Below are 23,269 nucleotides of genomic sequence, written 5' to 3'. Positions count from 1 at the left end.
GATAAATGGTTGACGTTAATCTGGATAATCTCACTATGCAATGATGAGAGGGTGTGATAATTTCTTCTGGGGCGTTATCGTTCTATCTTGACTATAAATCGAGTAATTACCTTTCTTTGTAACGAAGTGAATAAAAAGATATCTTACACAATGCGCCTTTAGACTTTTTGCTATTCTAATATATCTTTCTATCATTTAAATGATCAGAATCTATACCATAAACTATTGCTAAAGTAATTGTTTGCTTCTTTTTTTTGTTTTTAGTGAAGGTCTTAGTCTCAAGGCCTTTTGTCGTGTTGCAGATTTTGATATCACGGCCTGAGAAAGGTGAAATGAGCCTAGGTTAGTCACCAGTGTGAGTCTTCAAAGCTATAAAAATGTATCAATTAAATCAGTAAAGAAGTAAAAATGTTATTTTCGCAGATTTTTCGTGTCGCGTTTTTGTGCAAAAGGCTAAAGTTTGGGGCTCCTTTGTAGTAGAAGCCCAGGTCAAGTGATCCCTCTCTGTCTGGGCCCGTTTGTATCTAAAGACATTTTATATGAATTTATACAATCGAAACTTTCAATTATATTTCAGTTCTCTTAAGGTATGCTTTCTTATAGTAGATTTATCAAGATCTGAGAGAGAGACGAAATGGGGCCTCATTCTTCTTTCAGAGCCATAAAATATATGATTGAAATCAATAAGATGGATAATAACAGATTATTTCGTCATTTATGAGAAGAAGCTTTAATTTATGTCACTTTCGTGTCGTTCTTTCTTATGTAATTACTAAATTTTGAGCCTCTCTGTTCAGGTTTGGGCGAAGTGACCCTGTTGTCCATCTGTCTTGGTTCGTTTTAAAGACACTAGTTAAAATTTTAGGTTATTAGAAATTAAGTTTTAATCAGTTGATCTGTATTGAAATCTAGATTAATTTACACACTTTTTAAAAGAATAAAACATATATTTGTAATTAAATTTCAAATCTATTAAATTTCCACGAGTTTTTTTTTAATACTGTATTTAAACATTAATTTTATTACAAGGAAAGCATCTAATTGAGCGTAATTTCTACAATAGATATTCTATTTAAGTCTACTTGGCATTAATAAGAAATATCAAAATTTATTGATGAAGCTAAAAAATATTAAGAAAATTGAAAAATTTATATTTTCTCAAATTTTAAAACATAATACATTGAAAAATATAGAAAATTTGATAGAAATCAAGTTTATATTTGACTTTTCTTGGAGATTTGACCGGGTCATTGATACAGACTTCTTGGCTTAACCATTGTTTACTTTGTAACGAAAACCATAATTGGAGATATCAATCAACAGACGTAGGTTATACGGCGCCATATTAGTCCAGTTATACCTAATTTTTATGCCCTAAATGTTTCAGTAAAGTAATGTTTCATTTTTTATACGCCATTTATTAATTAAAAACTTTGATGTTTTTTAATGATAATTTTTTAAAGTATGGATAGTTAGCGTATAGATATACAAACCCTCTTATGAGTACAGATAAGAGCATAAGTTTAAGTAAAAGATAATAATATAAAATTGGATCACTACAGTTCCAAATTTCTTTACTTTTATACTTTAGGGCAACTAAAATTGTGTTTTATGTTATTAATTTTGCATTAAATCACTTGGATTAAAATAAATTCAACTGTATTGTTCTCAACTGTAATTTAATTAATGAATTTTGCAGAATTATTTTTATATAAAGAGCGTTTTAAAAATTAATTTTAAAAATAGTACCATTATTCAGGCCCTATCACAGGGAGACCACGTGAGAGGGCTTGAATACAGCAGAATTTTGTTTATTTAAAGCTTCAAAAAGGTAAAAACCTAGGATCTCTCTCAACAATATTTGTTTAAATAATAAAAGGACGAAAGTAAAATATATATCATGTTTTTGGACACATTTAATAATTATATTTTCGAGTAAAAGTAAATAACTGTAGACCTTTCAAATTCCATATGTCAAGAAGGGCCCGAACTATTTACCTTTTGAGGCCCTAATATATTAAAAGAAAAAAAAACCGAAACAGCACTAAAAATTGCATTACATTTTTTTTAAATAATAAAATTTTGCGAAAATAAAAGTTTTCTTCTCCTTAATACTGTATATAAAATATGTATGGAATGAATAATTTGTAACAATTGTTTTGAGACCCGTAAAAGTGAAGTCTGTGCCAAATGGGTCTCTGATGAAAGCCTGAGTAACTACTATCTCTTAAATTGATTTTTAAAATTCTCTTTGTATGAATAGTGTTCGTGACACGTCTATTAAAAATTAACTATTCTTTTTATAATTCAGAATGCTGTAATTATAAAAATTCCTTTGTCACCGAAAGAAAGACGAATTGTCAAAGTTGAAATACCTATCTTGCAGCTGACAGTTGGGCCACTTTGACAATTTCGATTTTTTTATTGCTTAGGAGTAAGCATTTTTAATTTATTAGATTTGCACTAACAAGTAAGTCATTAATAATAAAATTGATTTCAACATTTCTTATAGCTGACATGCTTGTAAGCTTCTACAAGAAGTACTAGAAATTCGTTTTTATGTAAAAGAAATACGTATAAAGTCGTTAAATTGGATAGTCTTTTTGTCAAAAAAGTTGTTTTCTATTAACTTAGAAAATAAAATTGGCCAGAAAGTAGCTTACCTTTTAAATTTGTTCGTAATACATCTAGTTCCAGTTACTACATTAAAAATATTTGTGTTTTATTGTCTGCACTTACTAGTACAGAGTGTGTATATTTTAAATTCCTTAATCATTACAGCAGTTCTAAAATCACACTTGAATGATAGAATAAAAAAAATTTAGATCATTTTGGTACTTGGGCTATTTATTCCTTTGGAATTATGTAATAAATCAACATCGAAAACAATCGATGAAGAAAAACAACAATGACAGGATAGACATCATCGTGTCAAATGGCCCATTATGAGATTAACTGCTCCTCGCTTAGAAAGAAAAGTGTCATGTATACTACAGACATCCACAAAAAGTAAATAAACATGTTAAGAAAACAATTTTTTAGTGAATTCTTCACAGATTTTACAGAAACCATTTGTTCTTATTTAAAGTTTCATCACAATATGTAAGAAACAAGAATTGTAGACGAAAATACTAAGCATTGCAAATATGTCAAGAGTTCAGCAGAATGCATTTTACAATACTAGGAAGTATCACGTTCTTGGCTCGGTTATCTATGATGATTTATTATCGAAGAGTCATGGTTGCAATTTGAAATCATGTCATCAGCATAAAAAATTGTAGGAACATATTTTTAAAAATATATGGTATTGGACGATAGGTGAAGAAATGCCACGTAAGTAATGAGACAATACATCATATTACATCAAATTGCAAACTCTCGTGCAAATGTATTGCAAATAAGATCATGTAGCAAAATCATTCATCAAAACTAAGCGTTGAGTGAATTGCAAAACATCGAACGTCATTCTCAAACGGAAACGTACTACAACTTAAATTAAATTTCAGATGTAAAAATATTGGGTGGTCCAATTTTGGGTTCCAAAATATTGTGAATATGAATTGTAAAGTTTGTTTAGAACAACATGTTTTTCTTTCATAAAATTCGTGGAACATGATTTAATAAAATCACGCAATAGTTAGAAACACGTTTATTGAAAAACATTCATCAAAAACTGTTAGTCTTCTCTTTAACTGGCTTTTGAATCACCCCGTACATCAATTCTGTTGGAATAAAGCAATAATTAAACCAAGACAATTCATCTTAACAAGCGAAACATCATAAAATGACATACTTGAGTGGTAAATAACGCAAATTAACATACTTCATCGACGTAATTGCTTCTCATAAAGATCATTTTTCAAACTGTAGACATTACGAAACCACGATACATAGTCTCATATATAAGCGTAAGAAACTAGTGGATAAGATGATTGCGACTGTTCCCATTATCATTTTCTATCATTGATATTGTTCTTATGTCAACGTACTTTATATAAACACTAGATTTACCCAAGAACATTTGCAAAACGTAGCAATTTTAAACACTTGCAACATAGTCACATCACGCAAACCACATTGCCCAGTTATGTGTGGAAAGATCTTTATCTCTTTAGAAGCTAACTGATATTTGACTTTTGCTAGAGAAGTGGTTTGTTCCAGTTTAACCTGTGGTTAGTAAATGTATCTTTCTTAAACCATAATAATCATTTATATGTATGTATGCAAATAATTGCAAGTGACAGGAATACCATATTATCAGCCAGAAGAAGGTAGAATATCAGCCAGTCAGCCAGCCAGGAAAGGTAAATATTGTGTTAAAAAAACGCAATATTTATTTAAAAAATCAAATAAAAAATAAAATTCTGATAAAGTAATGAATTAAATATTACGTAATAGTATATTATTGAACAAACGTCAAGATATGGATACTAAAATAATGAACGTATAACAGTTAACCGTGTATATCGCTCGAATAAGCGTTTAAAAAAACATTGAACAATTTTTTTTTCAAGTTTGTGAGAAATAAAGCATTTGAGTAAAACAATTTTGGACTTTACAATAATTAACTGATTTTTGGATCACCCTATAACTGATCATTAGGAGAAAATCTATATTGGACATTTATAATTAGACAAAATGCAGTAGTTTCACCCAATTTACTAATGATTACTTAACTAGTGCATAGTGACTCCCTTGTGAATCCTTTAAGGTACAGTACTAAGGTACTAATGCACTCGAAACAATAATTATTATTAAATAATTAAGTATTATTGGATGTAGAAGTATTTGAGGAAATTGCGGTTTTTTTTTAAATCGAAAGATGAATTATTGAATTTTTTAAGAATACTTTAGAATTATTATTGAAAAATATAGAAGTAATTTCTTTTTCTTCGCTTAATTTTTCTCAAAAATCTATGCGAAAAGAACTGGAAAATTAATAAATTATTAACAGTTATTAACCCTAAATTTCCTAACAAGTAGCTGGCGATCTCCAAGGTCATGATTTTCACTCTAAACGGAGTTTGACACTTAAAAAACAAATTTTTTTATTTTTCTGTACTATAGTTTAAATGTAATTAATTTCGTAAAGGTTTAATTTAATAGACTTTAAAAAAAGGAAAGTTTTTTAAGTACGTATGTACTGAGTTACTATATATAAATTATATACTGGAAATAAACAACTTTCAATTTATCATTGGATGCTTTATATGTTTTATGTATTATAAACAGCATTTTTTCCATAGAAATTGGTTGTTTCGCATGATTCGTAGAGCGTATCTTAGTTAATGATCTCACAACTGATTTACAATTGTCGACGAACAGGATTTTGATTTATTTGCCTTGTCCCATATCATCGTTTTTAAAGAGCACAAAGACCTCTTCTAACAATAGATTAACGAAACTGATAAGTTTATTAAAATAAAAAAAAATAATATGAGAAGAGAAATCTCCTTAACAATGGTATTTTTAAAGAATAAAAATACCATCTTTTGTATAAATGAACCAATTGCCTCACAGCATAAGAACCGATCATGTAGATTAATGTTGGTTTATAAGCTTTTGTAAGTTTTGGCTGATAACTGGAGAGGCTATGAATGAGCAAATTGGTGCGGAGATCCGTAAAATGGATGCTTTTCATCTCCTATTATGAACACCCTGATCACAATTGAATGGGTTTGATTATCGCTGTAACGATATGAGAAGTTTTGGTGAAGAATAAACCTTGACCTTTGTAAACTTTTATATTTCGCTAGAATATTTTAGCTAATTTTTTAAAAAAAAAAAAAGAAAATTTCTTAATAGCTTCCTAATTTAGGAATTTGAATTAGTTTGAATCTAAACTTCAGATTATTGCATTTTGCAACTAACAGAAACTGCTACTATATGTAACAGAATTAAGTAGTTTGATGTAAATACAGTAGGTAATTTTGGATGTTTCTTTAGATTTTCAAGTACGAATGATAATTCAGTTTAATAGTTATATTTTAAGTAAAATCGTACTAAAAAGTAAGATTTTTAACGTTCTTACTGTAATACTCTGTTCAGAACTGGATGGGTTTAATTGCGTAAAATTTTCATAAGGAATAAACTTTGACTATTGTAAATTTGATATCATCAATTATATTGCAACAGATAGAAATTATTACTAGTCATAAAAGAATTAAGCGGTTTGACGTAAATAAAAAAAAAGCCAGCAACGAGTTGTTTAACTTTTCCGGCAACATTTGGTGGTGCCATCTGTTATCATATTTTATTTTAAAACTTTTTATATTTTTAACTATTATAAAATGTCAAAAAGCTTAATTTTGAAGGTAGGGATGGGTTTTATAAAAAATTGTAAATGTTAATAACATGTAAAATCATTATTATGTCCGGCCCTACTGGAGATACACACGACTCCCTTTATCTCCCCACCCCCCGATCTTTAACCACCAAAATTTAATAGCTTCAATCCTCCTAACACACAAACCTCCCTGAAAAATTTCAGAAGTTTTTGGCAAAAAGAACAGGAGTTATTAAGCTTCAAAGAGATTGAACAAAATCGTGCCCCCACAATCTAACATCCATACATACAGAAAAAACCCCGATATTTTTTTTTTTTTTTTTTTGCATTTGTCGATGTTTCAAAGTTCCCTGGGTCCAAAAATGTAAAAAACTTGGGTGTGGGTCATTTTTCGACCGATCGCCATGCTTTTCCTTTGTTATATATAACAACCGAGAAAATAATGGATAGATGTTAGTGTACTTTTAGGTTATTTTTTTTAATAAAAATACGTATTATGATTTAGTTTTATTGTTAGATTTTAAGCCAAACAGTACTAAAAAATAAATTTCTATAATTGTTTTAATGTTTTTCACATTATAAAAAATACAAATAATTCTAGATATGTTCTCATATACGATGTTAAAAAAATTCATTTTTGAATGGTTTTGTTAATTGTAACACGGATTTTTTAATGGACGAGTGAAAATTGCAATCTACCTCCAAGATCGATAAAGTTATGACGATTGTAATTTTGTAATATTTGATGTCACGCCATTTCCTATGTTTACATTAGACTTTACTATTGACTAAACTACAAGTCGGTGGGCGCTAAGAAGAAATTGACGATGACTCGCAATAAAAATGTTGATTTTTTTTTGAGGATCAGAAAAAGAAAAGTAAATAATATATTTATAGACATGATTCATTGTAAGTCTCTTAAGAATTCACTGTGAAAACATTAATTTTCTTTGTTATAATGTAAGAATTTCAGGTAGTTAACTTTCAAGGAATTTGACGGTTCTGTAATGAATCTAACCATTAGAAAGGATTAATAAAGTTCATCAATTAAATAATTTGCATTTTTAGAAAATGATTCTTCCTATTATTTAGTAAAAAAACAGTTTTATTGATGCAGTTTTACAGTAAAATATTATCCTACATAAAAGATTATAATGAATCTTTCGTGGAACGTTGTAAAAATTAAATTTCTTTATTATAATCTAAGAATTTCTGGTGTGTGACATTTAGAGAATCTGGATCTATGACGAATCTTAAAAGATTTTCCACATTGATTTATATTTCTTAATTGCCTATAACAGGGGTGGCGAACCTATGGCACGCGTGCCCAAAGTGGCACATAAGAGAAATCATCTGGCACGTAATGTATCATATGATTTCTGTTTTTTCAATCATCCTTTCTGTTTATCACCTGATCATCCTTTTTTTCAATCAGATTTTTAACATTTATTCGAATTAAAGGGTATTTGTTTAATTTCTTTAAATATCATTATTCGAAGTCTAAGACTTTGGCACGCATTAACATCTTTAAAGCTAAGTATGCTTACAATATGGCACGCGGACTTTACCATCCCTGGCCTATAACAATCAAATGTTATATTTGAAATTTTTATTTAAAAAAAATATAAAAATTTTGAATAAAAATAAAATAAAATGAAGGCTATCGATGAAAAAATGTAAAGATACGAAATTAAATCATATCTTGTCGTTCAAAAAATAAAAGTATATAAAATCAAAGTAATATAATTGGAAAATTTTGTATAAACGGGAATTTTTTGAGAGAAAAAATAAGATTATTTTAATTCTGATGATTATTTTGTGGCTTAAATTGCTTCGTATTAATAGCAAAAAATTCCAGAATTTCAAAAACTGTTGCTGTGGATTATGGCTTTTTGTTTTCTTCTTAATTTCTGAAATGAAAGAAATGTTCAATATGTTTGAAACATAAAAATGAAGGAGGTAAAAAAACATTTGTTTGAAAAAAAATCTAATAAATTTCAAATGAATTTTGTTTTAATGGAGTTGCTTTGAAAATATTTTGTTTGTTTTTTTTTTATTGAAAAACTATGCGAAAAATATAAGAATTTATTATAATTTCTAACATTCTTTATATTTATTTTGTGTAAGATTTAAGTAGTTACTTATTTAAGATATAAAAAAATTATTTTATAAAAATACTTTCATTCATTTTAAATTGAAAAATGGGAAAATATATCTTTAATAGTAATCTTTTTTTATTTGAAAAATTCTTATAAATCATTTTACCTTTACAGCAAATTATATTTTCAGGAATTTAAAATAAGATTTTTATTTTGTATTACATGAATAGATATTCTCATTGACAAAAAAAAAAAAAAAGTTACGCATTAAGGAGGCGTAGGAATCGAGTGAAACTATTAGTGACGATGATAATAAATGATTTCAGTATCCCAGCAAACGGACAGTTTCTTATGAAGTAACTGTACAGTTTAAAAGAACCTTTAGTAACTCGTCGGACCTCCAGTTATCTAGATACATGCAATGATATGCTTGAACGAGGAGGCATATAGACACTATATGCCCTCCTGCGATAGATTTGACCACTTTTTGCAACTGATGGTCCAGATCCTTTACACTCATAGATGTCCGAAGCTAGAGGATCCGGAACGTGACGGAGACATTCATGATAGAGTCCAGCTGTGTGTGGCCGAGCATTACTTTGCTGGAAAAGGGCTCTTTGCAGCCGTGCCATGAAAAGCAACACATCAAGGCACAGAATTTCTTGATCGCTGAGCCATCAATGTCTCTCGTGTTAAGCGTGGCCGGCTGTCATATGCGTTGGCGCTTGGACTGCAATGTACCACTCAACAGTAAAGATGGGATTGAAGTCCTCGCCAGTGATCGTCCGTTCCCAAACAGAACCGAGATTCATCGCTAAAGATTATATGCTGCCAGTCAGTCCATAGTAGTTCATGTTTCTCTGTCACAGCACCAACGAAGCCGACGATGTTAGGATACTAATGGCAGGGCGCGTAGCAGTCACTGTGCATGCTATTTTGCCTCTGGCTAGTTGCCTGTCAATGGTAAGTTCATCCAGAGACAGGTGGAAGCTTCGCTATCACCTGTCTCTGGATGATGGACAAAGATGCCGTTGCAGCTGTTTGTACTTGACTCAATCGGACGATCATCTGTCCTGGTATTCTATCTACGGCGTACTATTTGTCGTATATGTGTGTCTTCGCGAGTCCATTGCCCTAACATCTCATAGTCAGATCAGAAAAGATCAAATAGTAGGCAATTCGGCGAAACGGCCATCCTGCTTCCCTCAGTCCGATGGTGCAGTCTTTATCAAACTCCATCAACTGTGTATCCAAACTTCGTCTTTGACTCATCGTGCAGGCACGCTTGGCGTTCGAAGACCACCAACAACAGGTACTGAAAATTCTGAACACTGAGCTTCTGAAAACCTTTGGAGTAGCAATTTTAAGACACTCTAATGAGATTACCTGGTATGCAATCGAACGCCACTTATAATCATTTACAGTTATAGTTCGACGTATGTGTCTGAAACAAAGCTATACGCAGTTTTGCAATACTCGGACAATTCTTTGTAAGTAACTTTATCAATGAGTGTGTTAGGTATAGCACCTAAAATGTTAGGCATCTTGCATAGGTTATATTAGGCACTATTATGTGAGATTACGTCGTTACTTTAGATTGATCGATCCTATCAATCAGATGGAATAAGGCAACGCAAAACTTTGGCGATGTGCGAAGGTACGCCTCCCGGGAGGTCGTTCTATGGGAAACTGGTTCCTGCTTATTTAAATGTTAGACACATGAAGGCCCGGACAACTCCACGCGGCAGTCTTTTGAACAGACATGATTCCACAACCAGCTACCAGTGTTCAGTGATTTTATACACTTGGCCATTGGTGGGCCTGTTACGTTAGAATGCTAGATCATAGCCGCCCGCAGGAAGATAGAGAGGGCACGTGGCAGGAAGTCCATGATACTAAAAGGACCTTGATGAGGACGCATAATGGAATCTTTGTATTGATACAGTGCCCATGATGTAGCCTAATATATCAAAATTTACCAGGAAATTCGTAATTTTTGCAAGTAGGTCTGAGTTATGTAAACAAAATATGTCTATACGCCTATAAACTATTTATATAATACATTCGGAAAACAGTAGGTTAAACTATGAAAATAAGCTATTAATAGGACTTATTATACTGATTTAACTTGTGGATGAAATTAGAAAGACTGAATCATTCTCTTGGTTCAAAAGAATAAACTTTTATCTAAATAAAAGTATAATAAGCCTTATTAATAGATTATGGTCACAATAAACTAATAATATTTAAAGGACTAAAAACATTAATGAAAATAAGCGCATACAAACGGAGATCTGACAAGCAAATTTAAGAGAATTTATATGTAAAATAGATGGACTCTTCATTTTCGTAACATAATTAGTTGTGGCGAAACAGGTAATAACAAATATGATTGTCAAGACAAAAGCGTTACGCTGTGATTGTTTGAATCTCTCACCCACTAATCAAACACGATTCGCCTATCTAACAATCACGCCTATTATTATTTGTTTTCACTTCCAATCAATCATTGTTACTAAAATTCACGATTTCTGTTTACTATAGATGAAAGTATCCATTATAGAATATATTCTATTGAAGGAATCCAGATTTTTTAATACATTTTTCCTTTATTTTATTTCTCCTTTAATTTTCTAAAATATTTGTGATTTATTACACACTATTTCGCGCAGCTTAAACGATATAAATTATTTTTATTGAATATTCAATATTTTTGGGAGGGGGAAGATATCTAAAGCAGCACTATAAAGGACGAGGCGCAATAAAACGTTTGGCACTTTTCATTAGTTAAGTTGCGGTTATTCCATTAAACTTTTAAACTTTATCTGCAGTTTCAAATCTTCATTTTGTCATTTATTTTTCCTTCTCTTTCTAATTAAATACGAGAATATTAATTTAAATCTTTTCTATTCATTAAAGTTAACCCCGCATTTTTAAACCAACTTCTTTGTTTAGAAAACTCAACAGATGTGATTATCTCGATGAAAATAAAGCTAAAACAAAAAATAAAAAACGTAATTAATGGAAATGAAAAGCAGATTACCCGAAGACAACTAATGATAATAATTTACAGCGCAATTTCCTGTATGAAAATTTTTGTACCAGAATATATATCCTGGATTTAATTGAACTGCTATTGCTACATTTGTTATTAAGGACACTTTTTTTTTATCGATTTTAAGCCTCTTATTTAAAGTTTTATACTTAAGTAAGTGAATTTATGTATATATTTTGAATTCTAGATTATTTTAATACTTCTATAGATTTATATAATTTTTTTACGTGTGATCCCCAATTCTTTCATATTTATTCAATTTATAACCATCAACCATCATCTTGTAGATCTCTTGCCTTAATTTCCTATAATTTTTCATTTTTTTAATTTTGGTATTATTAATAGATATATTCAGATACTTTGCTCTTGATTAATTAATAAGCGTACTTCTTCACGTACTTATATATATTGGAGTATTTTGTGGGATACATGAAAGAAGTGAATGTTCCAAGATTTCTTTCCAGGATGGAATTTCAGAATTATTTAATTATTCAAAAATAAATGGCAGTTATTGTAGAATATCGCCTATACTGTACAATACAATGTTATTTTATGTAAAATCTTAAGTTTATACAAAAATAAATAAAAAATTACAGATTTTTCTAGGTTTATGATCTCATCCTTCAAAAAATGTAACTTATCAGGTCCTCGCTTGCACTTACAGAATTATAAAATTATGAAAATTTTGTCATGTTTTCACAAAAGTAATTTTAGGATTTTAATAATTCATATGAAAATTAATTTTCCTCGTACTTTGTTTTATTTAACAAAATTTTTGAATTTTGTCATATTGCAAGATAAATTTCATGTCAATCTTCTCATCAAAATCTTGACTTTTTTTTTTTTTTAGTTTTTCATAAAATTATTAAAATTTACAATGTAAAACAATACAAACTTAATAATGAATAAGATTTTACACAAATTTATGAATTTATAACAACTAAAACTTGGTAATTTATAAGTAAAATCCTGAATATCTTTTCACTTACATAGATAAAGATTGAGTTTTCATATTCAGTAAATCTCATTTTTATTTTACTTTTTAGAGCTTTATATAATTTAAAAATTCAGAAGTATATTAAATTTAAATATTTAAATATATTAAATTTAATTTAAGACAGAAGTTTTCTGGAAATCCTAAAATTTAAATCTTCGAATCGAATAATTGGTTACAACTCTTCAACAAATATTACACTCGAAGTCCAATGAATTATTTGATTTTAATTATTCTAAAACTACTTCAGGGTGCATTGTCTTCTAGTTTAATTTTAACTGTTTGTATGCTCGAATATTAAAGACGTACTAAGTTTAAAAATTAATACAGGTCATTGAAGATTTACATCAAGATCCTTGAGCTAATTTGCATTTATAAGTTAGAGGAATCGACATTTGTTTTATTAAATTCTTGTACAGGAATGACAGCCATCGTTATATATATTAATATTGTTTATGAATCCTGGAGAATATAAATTATGGAATCAATTAATAACTGTCATGATTCAACAAGATTTTTAGCTATTTCTTCTTTTTTTTTTTTTTATGGCTTCTTTGAAAAATCACTTCAAAAACTGCAAATTTAATTTTATTCATTCTAAAATTTTGTTAAATATTGTACAAGATTTAAACACAATTTTTTAAATTTATAAACTAAAATATTTTACTGTTAATTAATGAAACTAACCGATCTTTAACGATTTTTATTCGTGGTTTCGCGTGGTATCAATCACGAAATGATAATTAAATCTTTAAGCTTAATTTTGGATTTATGCTTCATTAATTTTGATTCATGTATGTCCGTATGTGTTCTAAATAGAAACATTAAAGTACAGTACATTATATATAATCCATATGATTAACTTTGATAAGCGGTTTTGATGTTCTTTAGTGAATAGACCGCATCGTGACACATTATTATTTTTCAAAATTAATATTTTAGGAAGGACTTAACGCAGAATTTACATCCTATACTGTTTTATGTAATGTAGAATTATGTATAAAATAATAAAATTTTGCCAGATCGAATTTATTTTTTGCTTTAATACATCGGGAGTGATTAAAGTAAACGGAATTTGCTTCAATAAACTTTAAACAATGCTAATGATCGCCATTGTTTAGTTTGTATACGAAGTTTAATTTGTGTTTGTGAAGTACTTAATACGCTTCAATACTTTGCATCAGGCACAGGATTCACAGAAGGATGCAATTTGTTTCTAATGTAAATGTGGCCTAATTTTTCATTTAGTTGCGCTAAGTAAACTTCTAACACCATTTACCTTGTTATACTCTGGTGCGAAGAAATGTTAACTTTTAAATTGTTTAATTTCATTTTATCAATTAGACTAGGCTATGCTAAATCTGAGTTTTTCTTTGGAAGCACTCGATAATCTTTGAAAATATTCTTAGAGGTTTGTATTAGAATAGTTAATGGTAGTCAGTACTTTTAGAGTAATCATTACTTTTTTCAGAATAATTAGTAGTTTTTCGGGAATAATCGACAATTCTTTCAAAATAATCTGCCGTTTTTTGGGATAATCATTCATTTTTAGTTATTTAATTTATTTATTATTAGTTACAAAAGTTTGACCACCCGCAAAACAACAGAAACAAATAAGAGCCATATTGAAAAACGATAAAAGTTGAGAATAATTAGTTCTTTTTGAAAAAACATTAGATCTATTTATTTATATGCATGATAGACAATTCTCTGGTATCAATAAATATTTTAAATTAAATCTCCAATTGAATATAAATTTAATTATTAAATTTTTTAAAATATTAAAATATATACAAAAAATTCATTTACATGCATTATATATTTATAAAATATATAAAACCTTATTAATTTCTAATAATATTTTAAAATTTAAATAATCGTGCTTTATAATTTAATAATATAATGTAAACTAATTTGGTATTTTTTTATGTAATTAATTTAAATACTTCAAAGCAGCTGCTTTCATGGACGAGAAGAAAATATTTATTAAAATAGAATTTTTATAGTTAAATATAGTTCATTTATCATCTCGTGAATCATATTCAACTGTAAACCTTCTAGAATGTGGATATTCAGTAAAATATACACCAAAAATAGATGTATAGATCTCCACTTTTTGATTTAAATTCGAGAATATTTTAAAATAAATAAGTTGACTTCTCTATTGGTTCATTTCTTTACGCTAATGTTTAAAAATTTCAATAAACCAATCACAGTTTACAATTTGAATTTCTCTTAACCAATCATACAAAAAGGTTTAAATTTTCCGTTAATTGAATTAAAGTTGTCTTTGCAATTGGCTAAAATTTTAAACCTAATTAGATGAAATGGAATTTAAAGTAATTTTAATTAAATATTGAAGAATTTAAAATGATTTTAAATTTTAAATGAATCTTATTTGATTTATATAAGTGTATGAAATGCAATTTTTGATCTACATGTAGAGTTAATAGAGCGATGAAATATAAGTTTATCCTTATATTTAAATTTATTAAAAAGTTATTTTTAGTACTTTTATGCTTTTACCGTTTCAACGAGACCAGGAAGTAAACACGATTAATGTTATTCAAGTAGCTTTTGTATACTGTTGATGCAAAAGTGATGGTTCTTAAGACCGTTACCTTTCTGAAACAGGAAAACTGGATTTTTTTAACGTTATTTTATTTCTTTAACTCGACTAGTTCTTACTTTTATTATTTTAAAACAGGTTTTTCTGTGTAAAAATTGTTACGAAAAAATTCTCTTTGTTGATTACTTTGTAATTTAATTTATTCGTATTTAATCACAATTTAATTTACATTTTTTTAAAAAAAATTTAATCTGCTAAATTTACGTTGAAAAACAAATGAAAAAAAATCAATTTTAACGTATTAATCCCAATTTAAAAATTAAATTAAATTTCAATTTTTTATTATTTTTCTGTAGTTTGTTTGAATTTCTTTTTAAAGAATTGCTTCATTATTTTTAAAAATCGAGTTCCTATATATGATTGGTTTAAAGATATTCAAATAATAGACTGCTATTGGTTTATTTATTTGAATTAATAAACATTTGCATAAACTAATTAACCAATTGAAATGATTGTATCTATCTCTCATCATGCTGTCAAGTTGTATATATATATAAATGCTCTTAGCTACACAATAAGAGTAATTTAAATGTAAATTATTGTATTATCAAAGGAATAAATCAAATGTATTTTTTTCAAAGTAATCAACACGCATTCTTATTTTGTAAATTTGAAATTACGTATTACGTTACGCGATTGGGTGATTTCAAAACTTTTCTTCATAATGAAATTTGAATTTAAATTTTGTTTAAAAATTTTCTATATTCCAGAGAATTCGTGGGACAAAAGTAATTAGTGCGACTTTATTCTATTTTATTTATATTTAACTGTATTTACATTTTAGAACCATTTATTCAAATTTTGATATTAAAAATCGAAAGATGTCATTTAAACGATTGATTGATTCTGATTTTAGTTTTACGATAAAATGATTATTATAATTACAGTATTTGAAAAACTTACAGCCTTAAATATTAAAGCCCTAAAGCATGAACATGTGATCTGCCAACATGGCGTAATTATGTTACTTCGATGAAGGAAAAAGTTGATTTATGGATAAAGCGAATTACACTTTCTGAAACTATGTTTTACTAATTTATCAACTTTCATTTTGCTGCTAATTAATCATCTAGTATCTGATGATTAATTAAAAGCCAAACATTTTAGAGACTTGAACCATTGAAGGCCGAGAATTGTGTACCCAAAGTTTGAACAATTAAAGATTTCAAACCAAATTATTAAAAAATTCAAATGAATATTCCAGTAATTTAAAAATTTGGAAGAAAAAGTAAATATTTTGAGTAAGTTCGAAATTTGAATTTGAAATTAACCAATCAGGGTTTAGGAATTTACAGTAATAAAAATGCTTATCCAATAAAATTTAATGTCGCTTGTTTATTTACAAATTTAAAGCACAACTTTAATCGCAATTTATGTGACGTATCATAATTTATTTCAAACACGCTAAAGCATGAGTTATGCAATTAAGAGAAAAATCTTATTCTGTTTATAGCGTACTGTAAATATAAACTTAAGTAGAATTTAAAATATTTATTTATAAAAGCATTTAGCCTCGTAATTATGCATAATTAGTTTGTTATACATAGTTTATGTTACACCGTTCCTTTATTAGATTTACTCGTGATGACGTCATGCGGTTCACAACACAGAACAGTACAATGACATTAGCAATTTGAATGGAGCGTGAAGGATGGCGTGTTTAGCATATTTACTATTCGTACAACTAATAAATACTCTTTTATCATGTTGTTATGTAAAATATTTACTTGAAAATTCGCATATAATTGTTTAGTACGAAAAAAAAAGATCTGAAATCAATGCAGGTGCTCATTCTTCAACCCGGAAGATCTCGAGATCATCTCGTTTCTTCTCACGTTTACCAATCGATGACGTAAGAAAGAAAATTCCACTGTTTTATGAATTAAACGAAGTATTTAATTTACTACTGATGCTTTAACAAATTGATAAATTAATAACGTATAATTATCATTTATTATTAAGGTTTTAATATTAGGAAAGAAAAAAAGATACCTAACAACTGATAGTGGCTCCATCTTATATTGAAAGTTTCATTACTTCCGTCTTGGCTTGTTCGATTATTATCGCCCTCTGTTGAGAATTACCGTATATATTATATATTAAATAATTAATTCAAAAATATTTTGATTGATTGTGTCTAAAGTCGTACGAAGAGGGTTATTCATACTATAATAATTACCAATGTTCAGTGTGTCAGCTGCACCTGAACAGCTGACCACGATATTTGTAAGCAGAATAGCCCTGAGGAAAGAGCAGCTGTAAAGCAATGTATAGTAAATTTACTAAAGAGAGCAGCTGTTTGCGAAGAGTTGAGAAGAAAAATAAAATATACTACATTTTATGTACAGAAATCCGAAATTGCAAAGGAATCTCTGTTACTTTATCAGGAAGAAAATTTTTGATTGGAGATATTCGGAGTGTTACATGCCACATTGTAACCTTGATCCATGAAAGAATAGAATCACCGAATCAAATGATGCAGTGAGATTCCTAGAATTTCAATAAAAGAAATTTCCCCTTCATGCTGAATAAATTCGGCATGGATAGAAATGGATAGGAAATGGTTTCTTCGTGAAAAAATATTATAACGGTCCCGTGGTCAGAAAGAAAGCAATTTTCAAATATATCTTCAGTAAAGTAGAAAATTCTGTAATGGCCTTTTAAAAACATTATTATTATTATTATCATCATCATTATTCTTGGAAAAATTACAATAAATCTAAAACAAAATTGCTTATTTATGTAATTTATTTTATAATTGTATTGCACATAGTTAATTTAAATGTAACGAATGAAATAATATTAATATTAATATTAATATTAATATTGATAATACATATATTTTTTCTTTTAGCTATAAAAATTTAAATTAATTGAAAATAAAAAAATTTATTTTTAGATAAAGAAAATCCTGTAACCGACCAAACCAACTCCAGATGGCGTAACGTTCCAGTCCAAACGAAACAAGACCACGGGTTACCATGGAAACCGCATTATTGCGTCTTACTTCAAGACGATTGTACTTTCACCCATTATCCAACCGAAGAAATGAGTGTAGGTTATTTTACAGAAAATTTCACTACAGATTATGTATATTTACCTATGAATATATTCAAGGACGAAGATTGATTTCATATAATAGCAATAGATTGAAAAAAGAAAACAAAAAAAAAAAAAAAAATTATATGTCTATACGTATTCATTTTAGGACGTGAAATACAAAATCAATCACCGGATGTCCTTGCAAAATATTCATAATTTTTTTTTCCTTTAAAGAATTCGACAAATAAAATAGTACAAATGAAAGGAAATACTTTACTAGTTCCAAAGAAGTAGAACATAACACAAAAAAATGTAAATTTTCCATAAAAATTTATCTTAAATTCCATCATCATAAGCCTACTTTCGTGTGATGATATTTTAAAATAACTTATTCAATTTAACTATTTTACAAGAATTGGATTAATAAATTAATGCAGATATTTGCAGATGGCCTAAAGTCACTTGACCATTGAAGGACTAAATTACTGTTTATTCAATTATTGTACTTACTGAATTCCAAATAATTGTTTTCCAATTTTAGATACACAGAATATAACAGAAAAATATTTTTTTCCACTTATTTATTTACAAATTTCTCATGGAAATTTGTGAACAGAAAGATTAAGATAAATAAAATCAACAAATTCTTGTTACTTTATTTGTTTTTTTACAAGAATAAGAATAATGAGCTAATGCGATATAAAATAGTTTTGGTACTAGTTAAAAGAAAATGCACTTTTCGTTATTTAATTTACAAATTATTTATGAAAATTTCTCTTATAAGAATAAATTTTATCATTATGTGTAATAATACTTTGATTTAGTAAATTTTATTATTATTATTAATTCTAATTTAATAAATAAAAAAGTTTAAAAATAAAGGTGTGATTTTTAAATTTTTATTATACTGTTTATTCTGGTTTTAATAAACAGGATATAAAAGCTAAAATAAAACTATCATGTATAAAATATTAAATTTATAAATAATGGTTTTATTATTTATAAATGATAGTTTTATTCTAAGTTTTATTATTAATCCTTGATTTAATAATAAAACTGTCATTTATAAAATACAAGAGTGTTATTTATAAATATATAAATTGTAATATTAAAATTCTGGCTGGCTAGAGTTTACATTTCAGTATTTATCAAATGTATTTTTTTTTTTATGTTATTCCACTTTTTTCCCTTTCTTTGAATGTTCATCTATCATAATCTCTTCCTTTTTATATCTTCACATTTCATTCTTATTCATGTAGATTTTTTATCTCATTTCCAGATTCATATACATATATATATTTATTTTATCTTTGACATTTTTCTTCTATTTCACTCCACATAACACACTTTTTCCCCCCTTCTTCTTCTTCTTCAACTTACACATTCAATAAAATGCAAGTATTCATTTTATATTTAAATACACAAATGTATCTGTAATATATATTTATGTAAATTGTAAAATGAATTAAAAACAATGTAGTTTTTAATTTATGAAATTGATGAAAACATGATTAAAAAATATGATTATTTGAGAAAGGTACAATTTTGGTTTTAAAGCGGTTAACTTACTTTTGGATTATCTTGTGTATAATATGAAATATATAAATATATCATTTTACATCTGTACACTTGGAAGGTTTAGGAGATGATGATAATGACAGTAATGAGGAGGAGAGATGAGGAAGTAGGTGATTTAAACAATCTTATTTTAGTGTTTTCTTTCAACAAGCTATAGTTTAAACTCTAAAAAAATACCATTTTTATGTTAATTATTAATATTTTTATACAGAATATATTGATATATTGTTTGTTTTATTTAATATATATTTTAAAAATTTTTTTTAAAAATATATTACTATACTTTTATCAAAACATAATACCCATTTAAAGTATCAAATTTCATTTTTCTATAACTTTGATTTTATAACATTTAGAAATTGTTTTCTTTCATATCTAGACTATTTTTGCTGTTAGAAATATTATAAGATACTTATCTATAAAATACATTAAATATATATATAATAGATTACATGTACTGTACATTGTTTTTATTTATGAAGTTTTTAAATTGCCTTGATCTGCCAAAAGCTTTTTAATATGTTCTTGAAATAAATACTTGCATTAAATTCTTTTTAAAATCTTTTATGTAACTTTATAAAATTTTATAAATTTTAATTTTTTTTCTCAGTACTTTAACATTTTTGTACAGAAATAAGTATTATTATTATTTTTTCAATATAGCTTTCCTATATTTAGTTTATTTCTAATTTTTGAAGCGTTGTAAGTATCCATAATGAGATCTAAACTTAGATGAAAACTTATATAAGATTATAATTATTACTTTCATTATTTAATAAAATAAAATTTTTAAATGAGTAATTAATCAATTATACTCTTAATTATTTCTGATTGTCTCACCATTGAAATGTGTTTAAATTTTAAAAATTAATTTACTGATTATAAGTAAATTTTTTGAAATGTAATAAGTAAAATATTTTCATTAATTAAAAAAATATTTTAAATTTTAAAAATCAGAGCTTTATATAAAATTTCAAGTAAGTTCTAAATTTTAATTAATGTAAAATTTGAACGAAAGTAATATTGATTAACCAAAGTTTTGCAATATATTGTTTAAAATTTACATTATTATAACTTTAAATTTTTTTTATAACATATATTTTTCATTAAATGGAAATTATAAACTTGTTATTTATAAATAAAAATATAATTTTTTTACATAACTTAACTATTTTAATTAATTTTGTTTTTATGTACAGAGAAAATGAGAAAACTCTGTATATGTACTGTACATACAGTACATTTATTTTAATTTATTACATAAAAAAATCTGTTTCTATCTAATCAAATTACACTTTTATGTATACAGAAATGTACAAATCTTTTAAAAACCCGAAGAATATAAAACTAAAATATTAATTATTTTGTATTTTTCTGAGGTAAAATAAATATATTTTACTGTAAAATTTTATTTTATAACTAAAGTAAGAGCGAAATTCCAATCATTTCCCTTTAAGAATGCCACTTGAACATACTTTCTACATTTATTTATTTATTTTAATTCATCTCGTCGATAGAAGGAAGGAATCGAGGAACACACAATAACTACTAATTTGGAGGGGGATATTTTATCTTTGGTAAGCATTTGCCTTATTAACCTTATTGTATCGTCTATCGGATTAGTGGGGTGTTTTATCACGTGCTCTTATTCTTTCTGTAAATGAAAAACATTGTGTCCTATCTATAAATCAATCCAACGAAGTTTTTAGAATGATAGGCGGGCCCTTACATCTTCTTTGGGGGCGTTATATATCTTTTTATGACGTAAAATTCTTTGGTTTTATTTTTTAAGAGGTTTGAATTTTATATAAATGGATGATTCAGGTTAATTACGTGTAAAAGTGTGACGTAATAAGAAATTACACCCTCGAAATAAGGGCTGAACCATTTTGGATGAGTTTGGAGTTTATTGTTCGAAGTACAAAAGAAAATGAAGTCTATGAAAAGGCACAAGCTGTGAAAGGAGAGATGGACCGCAGCATCTTTAAAAAAGAGCTGAACCATGACTTTTAAAAGAGGAGAATTACTCTTATAACTACAAAAGGAAAGTGTGCTCTGTAAAGGACATTACTGTTTTGAACTCGTTTAACCAATAATTCATTTGAGAGACTTATACACCGTATCCTATTCTACAAAGGTGTTTATGGTGTATCTAGCTTAATTTCTGGGTAAGCAAAGTAGAAAAGATCAACGGGACAGTACTGATTTTCTTTGGAAAAGGGGTGCAATAATCGTATTAACCTTTAAACACGTGAGGATCTTAATGATCATTGATGGCTGGTAGTAGTTTGACCTCTCAGAGTAGTCTGAAAATAGTCAATCTCAGTTCAACAACCGGCGGATGGCTTTCATCAAAAGTCTCTCTCATCCAGACAGGTTTAATTTAAGAAGCCAGAATAAAATTGGTTTCTCTAATTCCTATTCTCCAAACCGCCCATTCAAGCCTCAAGCTTAGTTCTAAAGTAAACTTAAGTAGGTACAGTAGTACCTATGAATTTTAAAAGCTCTATTCCGGCTTCCGCCTGATTACAGTCATAGAAACCAGTTTGAATGGACTCGAGAAAGAAATTAACCTGCTGGTGGAGGGAAGAAATGAAGTACTTAATACTTAAAGCACTTCAGCGAGAGATCAATAAATATAACCCATATACTATATAAATTGAACAGCAAGTTTGTTGTCCACTTGAACTAGATACAAAGGTTACAGCTCTTAAGAAGAGAAATCATTTTATACATCTCGATATTTTAAACTAAATTTTAATAATTTTTTATCTGTTTTTTTTTAATATGTTGGCCTGTATTTTATTATAGTTTTTGACTGTTTTGGTTATAAAAGTTGTAAACCTTTTTGTTTTTTTTTAATAATCAGGAATATTGGAAATATTATTTAAAAAATTTCATTTATTTTCCTTTTAGAATGAAATTTAAGTACATTTTTGACGTATAAACGTGTTATTTTACTTGCTTTTTTTAATTTGGCAAGTGAAATAAATACTTTTTCATATAGGAAATTTGTGGCACATATTTTAGATACTTATCAAGGGCTGTTTGTTTAGAGAAAGTAATTTGTTTGAAAGGATTTCGTGTTATAATTTTAAAAAAGAGAGAATTTTTCCTTATGTTTCCAGGAAGCAGAATTTGTAGAATTTGCTCATAAAATATCCAGTTTTACATAAAACTTCGATGATAATTTTAAATGTTCTTATATAGATTAGATCAATGACTATAATAGAAAAAATGGCCGAAGAATTATTTTAAATTTAAATTGACTTTTTTCTAAATTTGAAATTATACATAATGAAATTGAACTAGAAAATTATTTATATTGTGTCTTTCGTTTTTTAGTTATTTAATATATGTGCTTTTTAATTTAGCGCCTGGTATTTTTATTTTCTAAGGTCAAAACTCATGTAGCCTATTCTCATTTATAATATATATATATATATATATATAAACAGCACCAGTAACTTCCTTGTGTACAAGGTTAATAAATGGTCGGGAAATAGCTACACCGTATAAAAAACTAAGTATTGTTAGTATGACAATAGGTAGCTGTACATTATAAAAAGAAAGAAAATAACGACAA

General features: G+C 27.4%; 1 protein-coding gene across 5 annotated transcripts in view; it reads left to right on the top strand.

Moving 5' to 3' along the window:
• The window catches only part of raskol (Ras GTPase-activating protein raskol), a 112,005-nt gene that overhangs the window by 18,023 nt on the left and 70,713 nt on the right, over positions 1-23,269 (top strand). The window contains exons 1-2 of one of the 5 annotated variants that reach the window (XM_067273896.1): positions 15,706-15,791; positions 17,963-18,117. In XM_067273896.1, coding sequence (XP_067129997.1) covers positions 15,728-15,791; positions 17,963-18,117 — 219 coding nt within the window. In that variant the 5' untranslated portion in view covers positions 15,706-15,727. Of the gene's footprint in view, positions 1-15,705; positions 15,792-17,962; positions 18,118-23,269 lie in introns of those variants that run through there. The other 4 variants (XM_067273891.1, XM_067273894.1, XM_067273893.1 and 1 more) reach the window with 4 other exon arrangements.

This window comes from Centruroides vittatus, unplaced genomic scaffold, assembly GCF_030686945.1.
Source record: "Centruroides vittatus isolate TY-2023 unplaced genomic scaffold, ASM3068694v2 contig_5, whole genome shotgun sequence".
NCBI lineage: Eukaryota > Metazoa > Arthropoda > Arachnida > Scorpiones > Buthidae > Centruroides > Centruroides vittatus.
The sequence above is the reverse complement of the archived record's forward strand: the minus strand, read 5'-3'. Positions and strand labels throughout refer to the sequence as shown.